At 46.7% G+C, this 22,996-nt stretch overlaps 1 protein-coding gene across 1 annotated transcript in view; it reads left to right on the forward strand.

Annotated features, from left to right (window-relative positions):
• MARCHF4 (membrane associated ring-CH-type finger 4) overlaps positions 1 to 22,355 on the forward strand; it is a 110,269-nt gene extending 87,914 nt beyond the window's left edge. The window contains exons 3-4 of the mRNA XM_032402536.1: positions 726 to 918; positions 19,468 to 22,355. Coding sequence (XP_032258427.1) covers positions 726 to 918; positions 19,468 to 19,835 — 561 coding nt within the window. The 3' untranslated portion in view covers positions 19,836 to 22,355. The remainder of the gene's footprint in view (positions 1 to 725; positions 919 to 19,467) is intronic.
• The last annotated feature ends 641 nt before the right edge of the window (positions 22,356 to 22,996 follow it).

A 22,996-nucleotide genomic window follows, 5' to 3' on the forward strand; every position in this document is an offset into this window, starting at 1 on the left:
ATACTGTTTTTCTTATCTCTCCCCCACATCCTGTGTCCTCTCCTTGTCTGTTGAATTGGTAATATCTGGCATTTATATTAAATGACATGTCAGGTGTTGTAGAAAATAAGTAAAAGAAAGGTCTGTGCCCTATTAGTGTGAAAATAAACAACATTGCTCTGAAAAGAATATTCTGGGCCTTAGAATACCACCTACACCGGCTCTGCACTTTCACTTTCTCTGTCTGTATCATAATCAATTATAAAGGCCTTCCTTCCCAGCCATGGCTGCCCAGAACTCCCTCCCTACAATAACTTCTGACCATTTGGTGTGGTATCAGTTTCCTCCATATTAAAAGTGCAACAAGAAACTCAGAAACTTGGGGTGCCTAGGTGGCTCAGTCGTTAAGCATCTGCCTTCAGCTCAGGTCATGATCCCAGGGTCCTGGGATCGAGCCCCTCATCGGGCTCCCTGCTCGGCAGGAAGCCTGCTTCTCCCTCTCCCACTCCCCCTGCTTGTGTTTCTGCTCTCGCTGTCTCTCTCTGTCAAATAAATAAATAAATAAAATTTAAAAAAAACTCAGAAACTTGTAACGATAGCCATTGTATTCCAAGTTAAGAATTTTGCATTAAATCCTAAACCCCAGGTAAGAGGTTGGGGCAGCAGAAGGAGGAGGGATGGGAATGGGGTGGAAATGGGGTAAGGGCATCCAAGCAACAGCTAACCTATCCTTGTCTTCTTTGCAGTGGCAAGCCATCTCTCTGACAGTCATTGAGAAGGTTCAGATTGCAGCCGCCATCTTGGGTTCCCTCTTCCTCATCGCCAGTATCTCTTGGCTTATCTGGTCAACCTTCAGTCCCTCAGCAAAATGGCAGCGCCAAGATCTCCTCTTCCAGATCTGCTATGGGATGTACGGATTCATGGATGTGGTGTGCATAGGTGGGTCTGGGGGCCTGTCTCTATGGGAAGTGAGGAGCCATGTGCTGGTGAGTTAGACAGATCTCTCAGGATCCCTCCCTCTGAAAGGTCGAAGCACCAAGCTTGAGACCTGTAAACTCAGGAGGAGCCAGCACCTTAGATTTGAGGGGTCAATGGGGTGGGGGAGGAGGCAGGCCAAAGGAAGAAGATCTAAATCTTTCCCAAACAAATCTATTCTTGCCCAGTTGAAGATAAGGATAAGGAGGCTTGCCTCTAAGAAGACTTGAGAAAGGTCAGTTTGTCAGTCTGTCCGCCTCAAACGGGATGTGGAGGCCCTCTTCTCTGTTGTGTACTCCATGGTCGCCAAGCCATGACAAGGGATGACTATACATTTAATTCCATTCCCTTCCCAGCAAAATGCCCAGAAACAGCATCATGATACCTGCCCTTCCCCCCTTTTCTTCAGCTTTCTATAAGCCTATTATAGTGCCCCAGATTTCTCTAGTCTAGTGGTTTTCAAATTGTATGGAGTCCCAATGTTCCACACATAGCTTCAGGAACCAATTTTGGGAGTGGGCAATGGAACGCAAGGAAGACAGCCTCTGAATCTTCACCCTTGCTTCACCTTGAGTTTTGGTACTTTTAGCCATTTACATATATTTCTGTTCTAAATAAATCTTTGGTGTTTTAGAAAAAAAGTTGGAAACGCTCCACTTTAATTCCTGTCTGTTCCCTTACACCATTCCCAAATCTGTGTTCCTTCCTTTTCTATTATGTTAGGTCAATTGGTGGAGGGCCGGGTCTTTTTGTTCTTCCCAACAAATGCTTATGGTTTTCAACTCTGGAGTTGTCATTCAAGTGACCAAGATCCCGGTTTTCTTTCAGTGACATGAAGCATGGTTAAGCACTGGTCATACATCCTAACCTGGAAGTCTCATGTTACCCCCTAGGCCATGATGCTGATGGCACTAAAGTTCCACAGTTGTGTTCTCTGGGCTTTAGTTTGTATATTATATCAAATAGGCTACACTGCTCCGTTTGGCAGGAAAACATCTATTAGCTAGAATTTGGCTGGAAGATGCTATGTGAATTTCTTTGGGGCTCTTTAATATTAGGAGTCAGAGAGGCCTGGAGACTTGCATCTGATTATGGCAGCCAGAGACCAGTGATGCTGGCACTTGATACTTGTCTAAGCATCTTGCTGCCTCTCCCTGATAGCTAAACCAATGCCTCAGCCCTGAGTTCAAGAGCCTTTTTAAAGGCAGCCTTTTATGGCACCTAGACAGATTGCCCAGGTTTGGAGGACTGTGGAAGAGAGGACTGTGAATGGGGAGGAATTTGACTTGGAGCATTCTAATTTCGTTCTCCCTCTACCAAAATCCTTTCCTACCCTGCTGAGGCACGGGTGGTGGCTGCCAAAAACCAGGTGTGTCTCCATATGGAGGTGTACAGCTCTGGCATGAAGGGGGGCAGCAGCAGAGCGCCTGGTGGAGCCTCTCCAGCTGTCCTTCATTCTCCTTCAGGAAGGCTTTTGACTGGTCCCTTCTACGAGACTTGCTTTCCTGTCACGTGGTGTATTAGTCAGCTTTGGCTGCAGTAACAGGCAACTTCAGAATTGCAGTGCCTCACAATGACAGGCATTTATTTCCTGTGGCTAGGTCTGCATGACGGCTGTGGCTCAGCTGGGCTTGGCTCGGTTTGGCTTCTGACTGTGCATTGGGTTCCAGCCCGCTCTGAGTGGCTTCTCATGCTGGGGCCCAGGTAAAGGGGCAGGGACTTCTGGGGTGTACCTTTCTAGGCAGGTACAAGAGCACAAGAGGACTGGTGGAAATTTGCAAGGCCTCTCAAAGCTTCTTCTCAATACTGGCATACTGTCCCCTCTGTCCACAGCCCATGGGCCAATGCAAGTCATCAACGAGACCAACATCAGTGTGGGGGTGGGCAAGGGAAGCATACTCCTCCTCCCCTGGAGGGAGCATGGGAGGGAAAGAGGAGCATAAATACCACCTGCCATTCAGGGCTTCATAGATTTGAAGACTGAGAGAAGGAAACATAGAAGAGATCATGGGATCAACCTGTATGATTCTTGTTTTGAAGTTGAGAGAACTAAGGCTCAGAGAAGGGAAGTGATCTGCTCAGTATTGCTCAGCTGGGATTAGAAGCAAGATCTCCTGATTGGCAGTCCAGTGCTCTTTCCATTCTCTTCTTGCGTCAGAAAGCAGGAGTCTTCTGTGTCCCTTATGGAACATCTGTAGATGCCATCTGCAACTTTGAGTGCACCTGGGCCCATTTATAGGAAGAGCCCTCACAAACAGACCTGCTCCCTGTGGCTCTGAGCCACCCAGCACCTCTGCTTGTGCCTCCTGGCACCCTGGTCCCTCCTGCTCATAGTGTCTCCCTCTGAGCAGGAATCCACAGAACCATCTCATCCTCTGTCTCTTTCTTGGCTCCTCTCCATCTGCCTCCCTCCAACCCACTTCTATCTCTCAAATTCTTTCTCATCTTTCTCTTCATATATATATGGCACTCAGTCACCCAATTTCTGGAAGAAACACAGTGAGCTAGATATTGAGAGTTTTCATATTGCTCCTTCCTTCCAAGCTTTTAAGAAAACATAATTTCCCAGGATGCAAAGCCACACCATGATCTGTCCATTCTGCTCTGACAAGTCAGTGACTGCCTGGAGATAGCCATTGGACAGGAGGGGGCTGCCTAGGGACCAAGTGCTTTTAGTGCCATCCCAAAGTAGTCAGATATATTTATATTTAGACTAGTTCACCTTTAAAGAGTTTAGACTGCTCTATCATTTTGTTGATTATAACTGGAGCTAATTCAGTTGTCAGACCATTTCCCCGGGGGCAATAATTTTCTTCCCATTTTTCAGATGGGGAAACTGATACTGAAGGATTTGTCCTAGGCTGACTCAGGCAGCAGAGCAGGACTCTCAATTCATTGTTTTTCTAGGAGAGGTTGTCCATAAGAGAATATTCTAGGAGACAGAATCAAAAAGAGAGTAATATGTGATCTAAAGAGAGTGGAAGATGATGGACAGTAGTTGAAATGCACAAACAGATTCTTGTGATGGTTGCATTGATGATTTTGATATTGGTGATGATAATCAGTAGTGATGATGGTGGTTTCAATGGTGAAGTTCAGGTATCAGTCATTTACTTCTCTTCTGCAGTGTTCTGGTCAGTTGAGGAAAAACACTCAGTACTGTATAAGTGGTTATAAAGTATCAGCCTCTTAGGGACTCCCTGGTAGGACAGTCAGGTGGAGCCTGGAATGTACCAGCAGTGTATTTATTTTTAGGCTCAATTAGACACTTAGACTCACAGAACTACCAGAGAGTACACTTAGCACTAGATTCACTTAGAGGAATTTAGGACAGGAACCACAACCTCCATAAGGCAAGTCCAGATTACTTCTGCAGGTGAGTCCTTGCTGTACTCCATAACCTAGTCCAGGGCTAGTCTCTCAGCCCCCAGCTGATAGCTCATGAAGAAAGAGATGAGACCCACAATAGTGCATACAGGATCCACCTTGACATAGCTTCCCCACAAAAGTCATATGTAGTTACAAGTGTCCCTGTACTCAGGGACGCCCAAACTACAGCCTCCCACCAGGCATTGATAGTAAAGCAGCCACCAGTCAGGGGTTACCTCCACCCTAGGGAATGTTGTAACACGGCTGACACTCCACCTTCATCAGAATTCCAGGGAAACAAGCCAGAATGGCAACCCAGGGTCTAGTTTGTTTTGAGAGAAGGAGCAAGTATGCTTGCTCACCTATCCTACCACCTCCTGCCTCTATCCATGAATCTTGACTCTGGCCACACAAACCTGTTTCACTGAACCAATGCAAGACAGAGGAGCTAGAACATAGAAAGAGACCTGGCTAGGTGAGCCAGAAGGAAGCATAATGTTGTCTTCTTACTGCATGAAAATGAACAACATGGATGAGAGTCACAGGATGGCACCTATATTACTATAGAGGTGGTCATCAGTTTTAAAACTCAGTCAATTAGTTGATTCCTATGGGAAAAGGGAAGTTTCCCTTCCAGAAGTCCTAAGAAAGTGGAAGAAAATGATGTGACAGAGTGGACAGAGGAAGAGATGATTCCTTATCAGAAAGTAGGTAGAAGTGATAATGGGAGAGGTGACTATTCTCAAGAAATGTTGGTTGAAAAAAAATGTTAAATGAAAAAATCCATATCCATAGACTTGAGCTCCTTGGATGGATGGAGAAATTCAGTACCTGGATGGAAATTTATCACTAGAAGAAGGAAAATGAGTCTAGCCTTGTGTTAGCTCAAAAGGCTGAGTAAGAAAGGAATAAGACCATCTGTTAAAATGAGTCTTTGGACTTTCTCTATTTTTCAGACACCGAAAACAATTTGTCTATTCCCTAAGACTGTTAAATGGCCTCAGACAGTAAAGAATCTGAGTAAACATGAAATATATAGCTTTAAGTAATCCTTAAAAATAGACTTACCTTTTATCAGAGCAGTGCTCTAAGGGAAAACTCATGAGAGTGGGCAGGACACAAAGAGACACTCCATTGGGTGCCAGCACCAGCTGAGCAGATATTCTCTGCCATGAAGCCAAGAGGATGCAGTGTATGGGACATGGTCACCTTGCTGCCCACGAAGCCACATCTGCTCCATCCACAGCTATGTCCACCTGGCTGACCTCCAGGGAAGGGCCTTTGGTTCTCACCAAAGAATTTTGCCTGAAATGGGTGCCAGGAAGGTCTGGGTTCTCTGTTGGATGCAGCATGGGTCCAGGGTTGTGGACAAGGGCTCTAGACTTGGTTATATCAGAAGGTTGTACATTCTGGGAGACAAGCTGCCCTTACAGATTAAACGTCTCTTGCATAGAGTCCTAACTTCCTAGACCAATCCATGCCACTGTGAAAACCAAAACTAAGTTGCTGTGGACAGAACAAACCACCAAACACTCCTGCAAGGGCACAGAAGAACTGAGAAAGGGCACAATAACCCTAAAAGATGAGCAGGGTAAGTATTATGATCCATATTTAACAGATGAGGAAAAGCTTAAAGTAATAGTGCTCCAGGTCACATAGCTAAAAAAATGGCAGAGCTGAGAATTAGACCAAAAACCTTGGACTCCAATTCCAGGGTGCTTTCCACTGCCTCTTTTATCTCTGATTGCTCTGTGAAATTGCAAATGCAGAGCTTGGATGGGGAGGCAGGTTGAAGGGAAATTGGTCCAGTAATACCTTGACCCATAAGGTAATGGCTGAGCAATAAGAAATTTAGTGAGTCCTGGCTGCTCCTGTCCTTTATTCAGGGTCTTGGAGTTTAGCCATTGTTGCACCTCCCTTTTGATCAGTGCTATTCTGACACCAACTGAGAGGGAGGCTTAAGAAATTGAGGTAAGGGGCACCTGGGTGGCTCAGTTGGTCAAGTGTCTGCCTTTGGCTCAGGTCATGATCCCAGGATCCTGGGATTGAGCCCCGCATTGTGCTCCCTGCTCAGCGGGGAGTCTGTTTCTCCCTCTCCCTCTGTGCTCTCTCTCGCTCTCAAATAAATAAATAAATAAATAAATAAATAAATAAATAAATAAAATCTTTAAAAAAGTAGAAATTGAGGTGAAATTTGGGTGGTTTGTCTCCCTGTGAGACACTCTGGTGGAAGGAACTTAGGGCAGGGGAAGCTACATGTCCTGGCTAACATGAACTTAGGGAATCCATTCATTCACTAAAAAATATTTATTGAAAGGGCACTCCCAATAAGAGAGTCACTTGGTCTCAAGGATCTTACATTTCACTGGGAAGGCAGACAAGTTAATCATTTATCATTTATCATTTATGAGTCAGAAGGGGTTCAGGATTAGCATCTCCATTCATTCAGTAGCATTTCCTGGCTGTCTGGTTTTGTTCCTAAAACTAGGGATCTTTAATAAAGTAATGAACAAGACACAGTCTTTGCCCTCAAGGAGCTCCCAATCTACAAATAAATCACAGCACAGTGGCAGCCAGGATAAGATACAGAGAAATGTGGAACAGAATAGAGGGCAATTAACTCCCTCTTGGAGGAGTCCAGGAAGGCTTTTTGAAGGAAGGAACCCTATCCTTCAGCCATTTTCAAAAGATAGGTCAAAGTTTGTCCAGAAGAGAGGAAAAGAACATTCCAGGCAGAGAGACTAGCATGTGTAGAGGCCAGAGACTTGAGAGAACCAGGGACACTTGGGAAACTCGGAGCAGGTGTGTATGGCTCAGTGTCAAGAGCCAGAGTGGGAAGGTGGGTGATGGGCCATAGGGATGTGGAGGTTGGCAGGAGCCAAGTCACACAGTATCATGAATCATGGGCTAAGCAGCTCAGACTTCACCCTGTTGGTGACAGGGAGGCATTAATAAGATTTTATACCAGAAAGAAGTGTGGTCAGATGTATGTGTGCTTTACAGAGGTAACTCTGGCAATGGTAGGGAGGATGGACCAGAGCTGGAAAGACTAGAGGCAGCGAGGGGCCAGCTGGAAAATGCTTGTAATAGTCCGAGCAAAAGGGAAAGAAATGCAGAACAGTGCAGTGGGGAAGACGTGTATGGGATGACCTTGAGAAGCACTTAGGATGTGGATAAGATAGGACTGTATGAACTTCTTTGAAGCAAGTAGGAATCCCAGGGTCTGGCTTGCGTGGGGATACAGCTGAGCATGAGAATGGGGTTGGCAATGGGAGAAGCAAAGAGGAACCAAAGGTAAGTCTTTGGCAAAAGCACCAAACAAAAGGCCCATCACAAGCCTAAAATCCAGGCAGTGAGGTAAGAGGCAGCTCCTAAGCGAAGAGTTTGCAGTAGAAGAGAAGCAAGACGCATGGAGTACATTATGGGCTGCAAAGAGGGGAAGGCATTGCCAGGAAAGAGTCTCTGCAGGGGTAGAAAGAAAGAAAGGGCCTTTGGTGGCCTCCTGTTCATAGAGGAAGATTTGAGGGCATTGGACCAGTTCTGATGAGGATCGGTGACTAATGAGAAGTGGGGGAGGGAGGTAAGGAAATGTTTCTGTAGGCGGTTGGATCATAAAACTTGAACACGGGTTTGGGGGTCAACAATAAGAGGGGGTAAAGCTGTGGTTTTGGCAAGACAACTTAGAAGGAGCATTCAAAGAGTAGGTGGCTAAGCATGGAGACTTGGGGACCATTATAGGCTTAAAAGATGGATGAAGACAGAGAATGAGAAAAACAAGAGGGAGTGGGTCACAAAACCCAGGATGGTGGGTTTCTGGAGTGGCAGGAGTGTGCCACCTGGATCACATGTTGCTCAGTTTCTTACTAACCTTGAGACCTTCCGTGATTTGCATAACCACTCTCTGCTTCCCTTTTCTCATCTGTGAAATGGGATAATAATACCATTTTCAGAGCATTGTTGAGAGGATTAAATACGATGGCATGTGGAAAGGAGCAGGCATTCATAAAATCAGTGACCAGGCTGGGAGACACTTGATCCGGGTAGATTCCCCTTGGAGTGGGCACCCAATAAAGGTTTGCAGAAACTGTTAAAACCAGAAGCTAGTCACAGCCTAGGAAGCCTGACTCCGTGTCCTCACATAATTGAGAGTCTGCTGTTATATGGAGCAGTGCCTCTTCTTGAAGGTTTTTAGTTCCCTCACGCATGTCCCCTCAATGAGAAGATCTGATTACATTGAATGTCCTCCCACCACCTGCCTCCTCTTCCGTCATTTCTAATGACGGTGGCTGCCCAAGCAGAAAAGCTGACAGAGCCTCCCAGCAAACAAATGGGACAGTCTCTGCTCTAGTGGGTCAAGTTATTAGGATTTAACAAGAGCAAATTAATTAAGGCCTTTGGCACCAAAAACATTATTTTTTCACTCCACAGACTCAAGAGATTGGCCACCAAAAAGTCAAATCTGCAAAAAAATGAGGACCTCATCGTTATCACGTTTGTTTTTTTACTTGTGAGTGGGATGTGGTCAGGGAAAGGAAGGAGAGCATTTCTGAGATTGTTCCAAATCTTTAAAACAGTGGAATATGGTAATTTACAAAATTATAGAAAATCTTTTGTTAAAGCTTCCTCTGTCTGCTATTCATTGAGGTTCTTTCCTATAATTTAGAGATACCTGGTGCCTGCCGTCTGAGATAAAGGAATTCAAATTCCAATTTATAGTAAGTGGGCAAAGGGTAGGAGCAGCAGGACTACAAAAACATGATTTTTCAAACTTAATTTTAATTCACATTAACTAAAAAACACTTACCTGGCACAAAGATTCCTTCCTTTCTTCCTTCCCTTGGGCTAGAAATGACCCCATCTGTCAAACCTTTTAATTCCCTGATTAATAAACTGAAAATATGGGGAAGGCAGCCTGGTACCCCAGAAGAGACTAGGAAGTAGAAAATCTAGGTCTGAAGACTAGATTTGCCACCACTTCTGTGACCTTGGGCAAGTTACTTCTTTTTATAGTTCAGTTAAGTCCTCTATAACATGAGACGGTTGAACCTGATAACTTGCAAAGTACTTCTAGGTCTGACATTCTAGGATTTTGAAGTCACTTCCATTGTAAGAAGATGTCATAATTCTCAGAGGTTGACCACTGTGACGGTGGGGGGATTCCCAATCATGTTGGCTAGACCAAACAACTGATAAGCGTCAGCCATGTAAATGGGGAGGATGATGTTCAGTCTGTGTTCCATTAAATGCATATGGCTTATCCAACTCTCCAGATTAACTGTTAACTCATATTCCACCCACCCCCTGCCTCCCCCGACCAACAAGGGCTTCCTATGCAAGGCCCCTTCTCTCCACCTCTAAATGCTAGCTGCTCGGTAAGTGCGGGTGACTGATTTAAAGCAGACACGCCAAGTGAGCACTGTTCCCCTCAAAGGAGACCGCTTGGGAGGCACTTCATTTCTTCCAGTGTGCAGATGGGGCTCAAATAGTTTAGGAACACCTCTTGGGAACCATCTTCAGTGCCTACAGCACAGTCTTGGGAATAGCTTCAGGAGTCGCATGTCTGTCCATTGACAGTGGGTCTATAGCTAGAAAAAAAACCCCAATCTAGTAAATAAGGTGGCTGCTTGAGCCAAGTAATATATTTTGGGGGAAAACATGAAACATGCGTATATATATATATGCATCTGCTGGAGTTAGTCTAACTAAATACCCTAACTAAAATACCTGTAGTGCTAGGGTAGGGGCCACAAGAGAAAAGCAGCTTTTGGTTCAATGGAATGTGTATATATATATATATATATATATATATATATATATATATATATATATAATTTCAGTGGTTTAATGCAGTAGAAGCTCCTGATCAGTGGGGAGGTTCTCCTCCACACAGAGACTCAGGGACCCATGCTCCTTCCATTTTGTGACCACAGTCCCCTAGGCTTTTGAATCTTTTATTTCCAGCTAATAGAAAATAAGAGCAAGCATGGATAAAGCACGCACACACACACACAAACCACGTACTTTCCCCCTCAATACCCATTCTTAAACCTCGGCCTGACTAATGCTCACATGCAGTCCTGGTCACCCAGCTCCCCGTGGGTGCAAAGTGGTGAAATGTCATTCCTTCTCAGTGGTAACTCTGTACCAAGGAAGAGAAGAGTGGGGTTTTGGTGGACGGTCAGTCATGTCCGTCAAAGGCTGTCATTGAGAAATTTCCAGAAATGCTCTGCACTAGGACAGCCTAAGAAAGATTACGCCAGTTCCCAAGGGTAGTCTTTTCTTTTTTTTAAGATTTTATTTATTTATTTGACACAGAGAGGGAGAGGGCATAAGCAGGGGGAGCAGGAGAGGGAGAAGCAGGCTTCCCCTCTGAACAGGGAACCCGATGCGGGGCTCCATCCCAGGACCCTGGGATCATGACCTGAGCTGAAGGCAGACTCTTAACCAACTGAGCCACCCAGGCACCCCCCAAGGATAGTCTTTTAAAATCCTGGGATTTTAAACTCTTTTTAGATATAGAATTCTGGCACATTTGCTTAAAGAAACTACTTTTGTAACTTTAACATAACTCCTTTAAGATGAAATCATGTGAAACTTATTTCATAATGATGATAACAAAATAATAACTAAAATTTACTATTCGCTATACACCAAACACTGTTAAAAAGTGCTTTATGTGCATTATCTTATTTACTCCCTACAACCTCATGATGTAGTTACTATTAAAATGCTCATTTTCCTTAATAAAAAAATTAAGACTAAGAGGTAAATCACCCAACATCATACAACTAGAACCCAGTTTCATCTGATTTCAAAGCCCACATCCTTAACCACTTGGTTATAACGCTGTAACACATTTTTTAAATGCATAGCACAAAAGACATCTTATTGTGAATTGAAATAGAAATTGTATATACAGACTATAAAAAAATTATCTCCTCCATAGCTGCTTTCTCTGGGGGAGCCCACGAACTGCAGCATGGAGGAGGAAGGAGCCCAGACACATGGCACCATTCCGTTTCAGATGAACCTAAGTTTATGTCCCACTGCCTGTACAAGCTGTGTGTCTTTGGGAAAGACACTAAGCCTCTCTGAGCTCAGTTTCTTCTTTGTCAGGTGGAGACAATACCACCTACCTCATGGGATTTCCGTGAGATGTAGACTATATTTGCAAAGCCTTTTTAGAGTGACAGAACATAGGAAGCTTTCCCTAAGTACTGTCATCACCATCACTTTCATTACCATGACCTGCACCACCATTGCCCAGAATGGCTGAGAAATGCAATTCTGTCTGTGTCTTTCCAGATACTGATAGCTCTGAGCTTTTAGAGAACCGCCACGGAAAAAACCCACAGTATCTTGGGACATAGCTTCATGCACACACTTCCAGGAATGAACCCCTCACTTGTACCAATGCAGGGATATTTGGGGCTCCAGGAATATTTCTCTTCCCTACCCAGTCCTACTGAGTTAAGCTCATTCATTCATTTCAAGGAGTCTTAATGATTTTCTAGCTAAGGTCTTCTCAAAGGTCTCTGCAATGCCTTGAGTGGGCAGAGGGGCCGGGATGATTCTGGCTCTGATGTGTTTAGAGACATCCTGGACAGCTTGACCAAGGTCAACCAGTCCAGCAAGGACTCTGCTGGGAAGGGAATTCCAATAAAAGTCACCTCCAAGAGGACAGCCCCTCCCTGGACACTGGTTAGATTGATTTCTTTCCCACGATTGCCGGATAAGTTCTTCAGTGCAGGTTCTGACAGGGCTGGGCCCTCGAGGGGGTAGCATCGGGAAGCTGAGCTTGGCAGTGGTGGGGCTGCAGGGTGAAGTCTTGCCCCACAGCTGTCTGACAGCAGGTGACTCTGCAGGTGGGGAGCATCACTCCCTTGGCACTGCTGAAGGCTCTTGGTGGTGGGAGAGGAGACGGGAGTGGAGGCTGGTCACCACATCTACAGAATCAGCTGGCCCCTAGAGCTCCTCTCAGCTCCAGCATCTTACTCATCTGTAAACAGTGACTCAGACTGAGGATTGGGAAGGGCATTTAGGAGTCGGAAGAGCAGGTACTTGCGCTTGGGAAGGGAGTTGGAGATAAAGGAGGAGGAAAAGATATGAGTGGGCTTTTTCTGTCCTGTAACTTCTACCCCCACCCCCACAATAATCAGTATCATGTGGCTTTGCATGTTAAATATGTGCTGGGCACAGCACCAAGCAGGAGCACACAGGACTCATTACCTCCTTTAATCTCCTAACAACGTATAAGCAAGGAGGTATCAGTCCCAGTTTACTGAAGAAGAACCTGAGGCTTGGGAAGAGGAAATAACTTGCCTAAATCCATAGGGCGAGTAAGTGGCAGACACTCTGAATGTCCAGTGTGTGTTCATTGGCGAGGTGCCTCTGAATTGTGGGACACAAAGTCCTCTGGGTCTAGAAGGGAAGTATCCATTTCTTTGGTTGCCTCACATTTCCATGTCTGTCCCATCTGGAACTAGAGTATTTTTAAAAATTACCTATAGCTCTTGGGGCATCTGGGTGGCTCAGTGGGTTGAGCATCTGACTCTTGGTTTCGGCTCAGGTCATGATCTCAAGATGGTGAGATCGAGCCCCGCGTCGGGCTCCATGCTCAGTGGGGAACATGGGATTCTTTCTCTCTTTCCCCCTTTGCCCCTCCCCTCCACTTGTATTCTCTCTCTCTCTCTCAAATAAATAAAACTTTTAAAAAATTACCTTTAACTCTTTATTTGACCAAAAGTTAGAGCCTTCCACGAAGCAGTAGGCCAGAATAAGGACCATGTTCTAGGCAGTGCTACTCAAGTGTGGTCCACACACAGGCAGCATCGGCTTAGGAATGCAAATCCTTAGGCCTCATCCAAGACCTACTAATTCAGACTCTCTGGAGGTAGAGCCCCGGAATCCATGTTTTAATAAGCTCCTTGGCTGATTCTGATGCATACTAAAGTTTAAGAAGCACTGTTGTAGACTTGTCTGTAACTTTTTTGCCATTTAAATCAGGATACCTGCAGGAGATGAGGGTTGGGAAGGAAGATTTGGGCATTGCTGAGGGGACCAGAAGCTTCTCTGCAGACTTCTCAGTTAGCCTTGGCCTGTTAACTCCATATGTGATAAGAACCAGTTTTTTTTTGTTCCATCACAGGTGTTCAGAAAAGCAAATAATAGGTACTCAGGAAATATTACCTAAATAGAATTAAATTGTATCTCACTGCTTTGGACACAGCAAGAGCCAATGGGCAGAATTCAGCAGGGCAGGATTGGGATGCTGATCCCAACCAAGGATTGAGGACTCCCTGACAGCCCTGGGTCAGTGGTGAGTTAGGGGCAGGAGGAGCCAAGCAGACAGGATCACCCACTCACAGTGGCCACCTTCCCTCCCTCCTTGTGGGCTAACCAAAGGGCCACTTCAGCGGGAGGCCGGTGGGAAGAGATATGATGGCAAGCAAAGTGTTCTGAGAGTTAGGGAGCCTCCAGCGATGTGAGGAAGAGTTGCCCCCAAAGGTGGAGAGATGTCAGGGAGATGAAGGTGGCAATTCTTCTGGAACTGGATTTCCCACAAATACAGTCCAGGGTTGGGCACCTTGTAGGTGGTTATGAGGTCACTGTTAAATGAAACAGAAAATACCAGAGAAGGACCCAATCAAAACATACTGAATTTTTGGTACTGCCATGCATTCTAATGGTCCATCTTCTTCTATTGCTTCTCTGCCTCCCTTCACCAATAGCTTTCCTTCTTCCTATTCTAATTTCATCCTCTATCTCCATCCACCACCATTTCCAACCCATCTTCCTTCTCTCCCATCTCTTCAACTTCCCCATTTTCACCTGTCCCAATCAGATGAGCCCTACCCACCTTCCTCCGTTTTTGTTTTGTTTGTTTTGTCTTTATTCTGCCATCCAAGGAATCAATAAGTAATTTGTAGAACAGGAAGCAGAGGGAGAGCTAAGGGAAGTGGATGCGAATGAGGTAGTTCGTGCTTTTCCCATTTTTGCCCAACAAGCATTATCTTCAAAAACAGGTGCACCTTCCCCCCTTCAGCCATCTATCCATTAAAGTGGTTTAATTACTTCCTGAACACTAGACAGTTAGATAATTAGAAGGCAGCGTTCAGACCAAAATTTTAAGCCACCCTCTTCAATCAGGGTAAAATTGTCTGATCAAGAAGCTAATTAAGAATCAAGTGTAGTGGCTGTTATTGGAAAGAGTTAGTTTGGGGCTTCAAAAGATTCTGCTTCTCTCTCCCCGAGGCCCCCATTTCCTCCATCATCACCAAGGCTTCGTTAAGCTCCAGCTACTGTGTTGGCTGCCCAACCCTCAACCATTCCTGGCCTCTGTCCTCAAGGGGCTAACAGTCCAGGGAAAAGAGCATTGCAATGTTCAGATAGGCTTGTGGAAATAATGAACACAGGACACGTATTCACAAGGTTGAAGGAAGTGACTGGGGCAGGGTGATGAGACAGGGGGTAGAGAGGTCTCCTTGTTCAGGGTCAGGCAGGCCATATGAAGGGGTCCATTGGTGGTCTTCAGGAGATTGATGAACCCCAAAATTCATCTGTGTGGTTTTTGTTCCAGGGAGATGGTCCTTAGCCTTCATCAGATCCTCAAAGTGGCACATGACCCAAGAGATTAGGAACAACTGGGCCACAGGGAGACTGTCTCTCTAAGGAACGCTTGGAAACTTGTTGCCAGAGGGCAATCTCAGGAACTGTTGTCACGCTAGAGGAAAGAGTGCCAGTGGGTGGCTATCTTGTCTCATAGAATCACAGTGTGTTCAAGGTTGGAGAAGCTTTGAGATGTTTCCATTCCGTCTCTGCTTGACATTGAGGAGGCTGGAGTGACTCATGGCTATTTGCTCCTGTGAGTCAGCTCTTCCTCATCCCCCACCCCCCACCCCCGCCCCGCAGGCCAGGCCATCAGCCTCCCCTCCACTGACAGTTGCTGCAGGGTGAATGCCCAGTCTTCTCACTCCCCATCATGGGGCCCAGCCCCCCAGACCACCCTCATGATATGGACAATTACCACTTTCTTATTGTGCACTTTCCTTAACTGGCCCCATCTTCCCAGCCCTTCCTCTGGACCTCATGGTCCATCACTAGCAACTTCTTCTGTGAGTGTTCCTTTCATTGAAACAGCTATCTTCTGAGGACACTGTTTCTTGCTGTCTCAAGTGGTAGCTGCTTTTTCTCCCATATACTGTATTCTACAGGGCCTGGAGGTAAGGTCCACATCCTCTTTGCTCCCCATTACCCCTTCTAAACCGCCTCTCTTCCTTTATCCTTCAGAAGCCCCAGCCCCTGGCAGTGTATGTCATCGGATTTGACCTCTCCTTTCCCCTTCTTTATGCTATTGGCTGCTGACTGCCTACTCACTCCTCACATTCCTAGGGGCCCCTGGTTCATACACTCCCTCCCACCATTCCTGTCTTTAGCATCTCTGTGATCAGTGGCTCTCAGCAGAGGTGGCACCATCTCCTAGGGGCATTTTGCAAATCTTTGAGGTTTTTTTGTTTGTTTTCTAATATAGTTGTGCCCCAGAATTTGTTTTGAAATTTATATTGCCTGGTTATAAATGACTTCTCCTGTTTTTTGTTTTTTGTTTTTTTTTTAACATTATCTGTTTAGGGCATTTTTTTTTAAAAAAGAAATCACGGTAGCTTATTTCATCTTGTGAATTTCACTTCAGAATAAGTAAGAAAGGGGATATTAAACTATATTTGTTTTAAAGATTTTTTTTTTTTTTTTTTTTTTTTTTTAATTTATTTGAGAGAGAGAGAATGAGAGAGAGCAAGCACATGAGAGGGGGGAGGGTCAGAGGGAGAAGCAGACTCCCTGCCGAGCAGGGAGCCCGATGCGGGACTCGATCCAGGGATTCCAGGATCATGGCCTGAGCCGAAGGCAGTCGCTTAACCAACTGAGCCACCCAGGCGCCCTAAACTATATTTGTTTTAAAAGGGAGCATTTGGTCTGATAGCATTGAGGATGGTTGATGCAGATAATCTGTCCAACTCCTTGGCTACCCCAATACTCCACAGGCCTTTTCCTTTAGCCCACCTCAGCCCTTGCCCAAGAGGACATTCCCTAGACCTCATCATCACCAAGAACCACACCACTTCCAAAGTCTGGATTTAAACATCCTACTCTCTGAGCATCACTCCCCCTCACCATCCTTGTAGATCACTGACTCTAGCAATTCTGTAACTTCAAAGAGACCTCTTGGCATTGACCCTATCACTTTCCATTTTTCCTTATCCCTTTTGTGTATCACTTTCCTTCTCCCCAGCCTAGACTCCATGGGCCAGTGTGATAACTACTCCCTTGCAAACATCCATAATTCTCATTGTCCTCTCTTATGTCTCGCTTGCCTGAGAAAAGTCCATACTGATTAAATGCAACTTTCATACTCCATAGGTGCACCTAGAAGGCAGTTGAAGGTATGGAGAAAAGCCACACAACTCATTTCAAATTTGTGGCCACAAATCTCAAATGGACACTCAACACTGTCAGACAATTCTTTTACATCTCCTTTGTAAATTCAGTCTCCCATTTTCCAAGATAATCATTTCCCACTTTTTCTTCTCTCCACAAATCTTCAACACTTCCTCCTGTATCCCTTCCATCTTAGCTGATGACATAGAAGAGGCAGAGGCACTTGGATGAGAACTACCTGATTTTCACATCTATCATCCTCCCTCCACCTGTGCCTACTAAGCCAATGGCCCTCCTCATTCCACCTGAGCTGCCCTCTCAATGGAATTTGAGCGTTAGCACACTCTCTTTCTTGAAACACATTCTTCTCTAGACTTCTGGGTCTACACACTTGCTGGTCTTGCTTCTATACCATTTATTGCTCCTTTAGAGCCTCCTTTGCTGGCTCTACCTCCACCAAACCTCTATACATGAGAAGGCCCAGGAATCTGTCATTGGCCCCCTTCTCTTATCTGTCTACCTTCTCTCCCCAGGAGATCTGGGCCATTCCTAAGGCTTCAGATTCTACCTCTACACTGATGACTTATACCTCCTGGCCAGACCTCTCCTTAACCTCAGACTCATATGTCCAACTGCCCACCTGGACCTTCCAGTGAGATTTCTATCAGACATCTTAAATTACCATAACCAAAATATAACTATTAATCACTGTGGGAGGCTGAATAATGGCCCCCAAAGACATCCAGGTCCTAATCCCTGGAGACTGTTAATCTTACCTTATATGGCAAAAGGGACTTGCAGATGTGAGTAATTTAAGAATCGTGACATAGGGAGAGAATCCTGGATTATTTGGGCAGACCCAATGCAATCACAAGTGTTCTTATAAGAGCGAGTCAGAGAGAGACATTGACAGAAGAGTAGGAGATACGACATTGGAACAAAGAGGTGGAGCGATGTGAGGAAGAGACAGGTAATGCAGGCGACTTCTAGAAGCTTAAAGGCAAGGAGATTCATGAATCCTCCTCTCAAAGCCACCAGAAAGAACCAGTCCTCTGACACCTTCACTTTAGACTTCTGTCTCCAGAACTGTAAGAGAATACATGTGTGTTATTTTAAGCCACTGTGTGGTCATTTGTTACAGCAGCAATAGGAAACTGATATAGTCATGACCACAGCCACACAAATTCATACCCCCTACCCTCCTGCCGTCCACATATTAGTAAATGGCACCGCCACGAGAAGCTCCTGAGTTGTCCAGATTTTCCTCTTGACTCACATCTTACCTGTCAGCAAGCCTGTGAGCACTACCTCTACATAAACCCTGACCACACAAGTTCTCACGGAATCCACTGCTATAACCCTAGTCTAGGCCACCCTCCCTTCCTGCTTGAATCACTACAGCCCTTCCTGCTTGAATCACTACAGCCCTTCCTGCTTGAATCACTATATCACTTCCTGCTTGGTCTCCTGCTCCTATTCGTTTCCCTCATCCAGTTCCACAGGATCGAGAATGAACTTTCTGAAGGGTAAACCAGATCACATCACCCCGACCCTCCCATTAAAACCCTTCAGGGGCTTCCCATTATAATTAGGATAAAATAAAAATCCCTTGCCTTCGCCTATAAGGCCTTATCATATTGACCTCTGCCCTACCTTATCTCTCTTTGTACTTCCCACCCATCACTGCACCCTGGCCACACTGACCTTCCTTCCTGACCCATGTGCATTCCGTTCCCACCTGCTGGCCTTCACACTTGCAGTTCCTATCACTAACATGCCCCTCTGCAGATCTTTGCATGGTCCCCTCCTCATCATTTACATGTCAACGTAAATATCACCTCCCCCCAAAAGGCCTTTCCCGCCTCCCTCTCGATAAAGCAGGACCCTCAGTGTCTGCAGCCAGTGTCTATTTAACCCTATTTTATCTTCCTTGTAGCATTTGCCAGCACCTGACATAGTCTCATGGGTTTGGTTACGTGTCCACCGCGTGTCTCTCCACTAGAATATCAGCTCTGGGAAGGCAGGACTCTGGTGTCCTGCTCACTGCACCAGCCCCAGTGCCTGGAACAGAGTAGGCACATAATCCATTTGATCTGCCTGGTTGTGTGGCGTGGCTTCTTTCTGGCTCTACACTGCTTCTGGCCAGTATAGCTGGGTCCAAGTCCTCTCTCCCAGGGGTGTAGTTCAGTAGCACTGGGCTATTTGTTAAGTAGCAGAGAGTTAACCAGTGGAATTCCAGACTTCATTTGGCAGGTATGGAATGCCCATGGTCCTGTTCATGGTGCCTTTGAGAGCACACGGTTCATTCAACATCTGCCAAGTGCCAGGTGCCACGGCTACGTGGTAGAGGGAGGAAAATACACTTCTATCATGCCTCAGTGGATGATGATTTGGGGTTTTGTCAAGCCAAGAAGTGGGAGGGGTGGAGGAGAGGTAGGCAAAAGCGTTGCCCATAGGCACGCGACCATTTCATGAACTAGGTATGGCAGCCTTCCACCTTCCCCTTCTGAGGACACATCGAGCCTAGGAATACAGGGATGGTAGCCCTGTGGCTCAGAGCTGAAAGGGAGGTTTGAAAAGAACAAATGAAACCCATACAAATCCAGTTGGCTCCAACTTCTCTCTCGGTGGATACGTGCAGAGACAGTTTTTCCGGCAGTGACCTCCGGTCTCTTACTCGGCCTTTGCTTTCCTCTCTCCCTGGCGCCGCAGGTCTCATCGTGCACGAGGGACCCTCCGTGTACCGCATCTTTAAACGCTGGCAGGCTGTCAACCAGCAGTGGAAAGTGCTGAACTATGACAAGACGAAAGACCTGGAGGATCAAAAGTCGGGAGGCAGGACAAACCCCCGGACCTCCTCAGCCACCCAGGCCAATGCCCCCTCCTCGGAAGAGGAGGCCGGGGGCACCCCAGGCCCTGAGGAAGGCCCTGCTCGGGCGGCCAGCCATCCCTCAGGCCCTCTGTCCGATCACCACTGTGCTTACACCATCCTGCACATCTTGAGTCACTTACGGCCTCATGAACCGCGGAGCCCCCAGGGCGGGAGCCGGGAGCTTGTCATGAGGGTCACGACAGTGTGAGAGGAGACACCTGAAAGGGAGGCCGTGACCATGCACAGAGACGGGGAGGCGGGGCCGGGAAGGGGCGGGGCCCAGCGGGGCCGCAGTCTGGGGAGCAGGTGTGGGGAGGCCAGGGGGCACCCCAGGGGCCTGAGGAGAGGGCAGGCAGAGGGCGGTGGGTCTTGAGGGGGCCCTGGAGGCAGGGTCAGAGCTGGAGTGAGTGAGGCTGGTGTCCAGAGAGCTTTCGTGATTCCGATCAGTCAAGCCCAATCTCCCACAAGAGCAAGGAACTCCAGGACAAACTCAACAAGGAAATGCAATCCAGCCGGAACCGAAGGAAACACAAGGACAACAATCCTGGATGTGCCCATGCACGAAACACCTGGGAGAAGTGGGGGCTGGGGGAGGGCGAAGCCGGTGAGTTGGTGGTGGTGGTGCCCCTGTGTGCACCAGAGCTGGGGAGGAAAAATCCAAGGGTGCACGAAGGAAAAGCACTGTGGCCTGCCTTGTTTTCCCCTCGAGTTTGCTTTTGTTTCTCCGGGGGCTGTGTTTGGGGCCGTGGTGGGGAGGGAGAGGGATGGGTGTGGGCTGGCAAGGATGACAGGCAGCATTGGTGGCCCCTGGGCTCATCTGGGTGGGCAGGATTCCTGACTCAGATGGCTTTAGGGACTCTGGGGTCATGTGCAGGGAGGGAGATGTTGGAGTGAGCCCCCAGAGGGAGGGCGATTTCAGCTTCTCCCAATTTCAGAGGGCTTAGGCTTAGGCTTCAGCTCAAAGAGGGCTTAGGTTTGGAGATGAGTGTCTTTTCGTGCCCTTGTTACTTTATTTTATGGTGGTTTGGCTCAAAGATGTTTACAAGAAACACACACACAACTAGAGAAAAGTACAGATTTCCCGTGGGTATCTCAAGCACAGTCCTGCTGCTGTGGCTTCAGCCTTCAAAGCTGTCAATCCAGGAGTGACTTTCCCGACTACCCAACCCTGCCCGTGGCCAGGACACGCTCAATGTCATGCCTTCTCCTGCTTTGGCGCATGCAGAGACCCAGGGCCCCCCAAGGGCAGAGCACTTCCCACCCAGGGTCTCCCAGGATAGCTGCTGCAGCGGATGGAAGGAAGTTGGCAGGACGTGCCCCCAAGGAGTGGAGTGGAGACCAGTCTAAGTATTCCTTGCAACTCGGGACCCTCCCCCGAGGGCAGTCATCCCTCAGTGCTACAAACTCCCTGGTCCCTCCCATGCAGCTAGGCAGGGTGCAGGGACCCTGGCAGGGAGCACTGCCCTTGAGCCCACCTGCTGGCTCCTGGGACCTTGCCAGGAAGACCACAGTGGGGTGGTCACCTGCAGAGTTTCTCATTGTCAGTGCACAATGGCCGCACCATCCATGGGTATTAAAGGGACACTGTCAAGTACTTTTTTAAACTAGTTTTTAGGGTTTTTTAAAACTCTCTGTTGTTTGTATTATTCTCTTAAAAGCTTGAAAATAAAATTTCTTTCCCTATCATTAGTGTCCTTTTCCATATGGGAGTTTTTCCTTCCTCCCTCCAGCTGACCCTCTGTGGCATCATCTTGACTCCCCTATCTTCGTCAGCTCCACCCCGAGTGTCTTCTTCCTTGCAAGAAATCAGTTCTCTCTCAGGGCCCAGAGGGGGCAGGTGTGTGTGTGTGAACCAGTGACCCTGACCTCTCACTGGCCTCCCAGCAGATGGATTCCTTCAAGTCAAAAAAGAGAACCAACTCCCAAACTCTCTTTAAGGTTCTGCCCAGGACTCCTAGAAGCAAAGACCATTAGTGCTCCAGGAAATCTGGAGAGATTTTTATCCCATCAGGTCATTTCAGAGAAGTGAGAGAACCACAGGAAAGAGGTGTGTTAGGACCTCATTCCCCTGACAGTTTTCCACTGAAGATCAGAAAAAAGCCCCTGGGCAGGTCTCTGCAACAGGGCTTGCTTGCACATCTCACCAGGCAGCAGCCCTTCCTCCCTTCAACTTGCCTGGGTCCGCTCCGCCTCAGGCCAGCAGTCGGTCAGGCAATGTCCTCAGCGGGATGTGCATGGGCTTAGGAAGGTTCCTCCCTTAATGAAGCCCACGATCCAACAGGTCAGACAAGAAATAATAATTGGCAAGAGACCAAAGAACAGTAAAAGGAAAACATACAAGCAAGAGAAAACCATCAAAATGGTACAAGTAACTCATGTAGTGTGTGTCTACTTCTCCATGTGTTCTAGGAATGGGCCAGTTTAATTCAATATTTATGGAAAATGTCGATGTGTTAGATAGACTATCTATTTCCAAAAAAATATCAAAACGCAACAGAATACGCTTGTCACCAAAACTATAGTGGTCATCATGCCATCTTTTTTTGGTGATTCACAGGACACTTCAGAATCTTATGGCCATTTGGGGTCATTCAGAAGATGCTGTACTGAATAAGAGGTGATTGATGAGACGTTCTAATAGCATTCTGGAGTTTGTTGGGTCTTGTTTACTGCCAGGACCTACAGTAGTACCTGGCACACAGTAGGTGCTTAATAAATATTCTGAATGAGGGGCACCTGGGTGGCTCAGTCAGTTAAGCGTCCGACTCTTGATTTCAACTCAGGACATGATCTCGGGGTGGTGAGATTGAGCCCCACATTAGGCTCTATGTTCAGCAGGGAGTCTGCTTGAGCTTCTCTCTCTCTCTCCTTCTCCCTTTACCCATCCCCCCCGTTCTCTCTCTCTCAAATAAATAAATCTTAAAACATTTTTTTCTTAAAAAATTTTTTAAAAATATTCTGAATGAGTAAAACACTCCTGGAAGGATACAGGAGTACCTTCAGCATGCTGGAAACATGTCGCCTCCTTTGTCAACTCACACTCTAGCTCTCAAGATCAATCACAGAGTAGAAAAGAAATGTCATCTTTTGACTTCTCTACCCAATAGGATGGTAAATTCCCGGTGCCTTGGGAAATGGAATTTATGGGTACACAAATGAATGGATTGGGTTTTTATATTTTACATGCATCTCTGGGGAGCGAGTAGAAGTGCACCCTGACAACCAGAGACCATTGCCCCCTGCCAAATGTGCAAATCACCCTTCACGCCACCAGACAAATGTCTAGACTTCAGAGAATTCACTGCGTGTCATCCGCAAGTATGGCCCCATGCATGGGACAAGATACTAGCTAATACCTAATGCTCTCAG

This window comes from Phoca vitulina, unplaced genomic scaffold (genome assembly GCF_004348235.1).
Source record: "Phoca vitulina isolate PV1807 unplaced genomic scaffold, GSC_HSeal_1.0 scaffold1, whole genome shotgun sequence".
Classification (NCBI taxonomy): domain Eukaryota; kingdom Metazoa; phylum Chordata; class Mammalia; order Carnivora; family Phocidae; genus Phoca; species Phoca vitulina.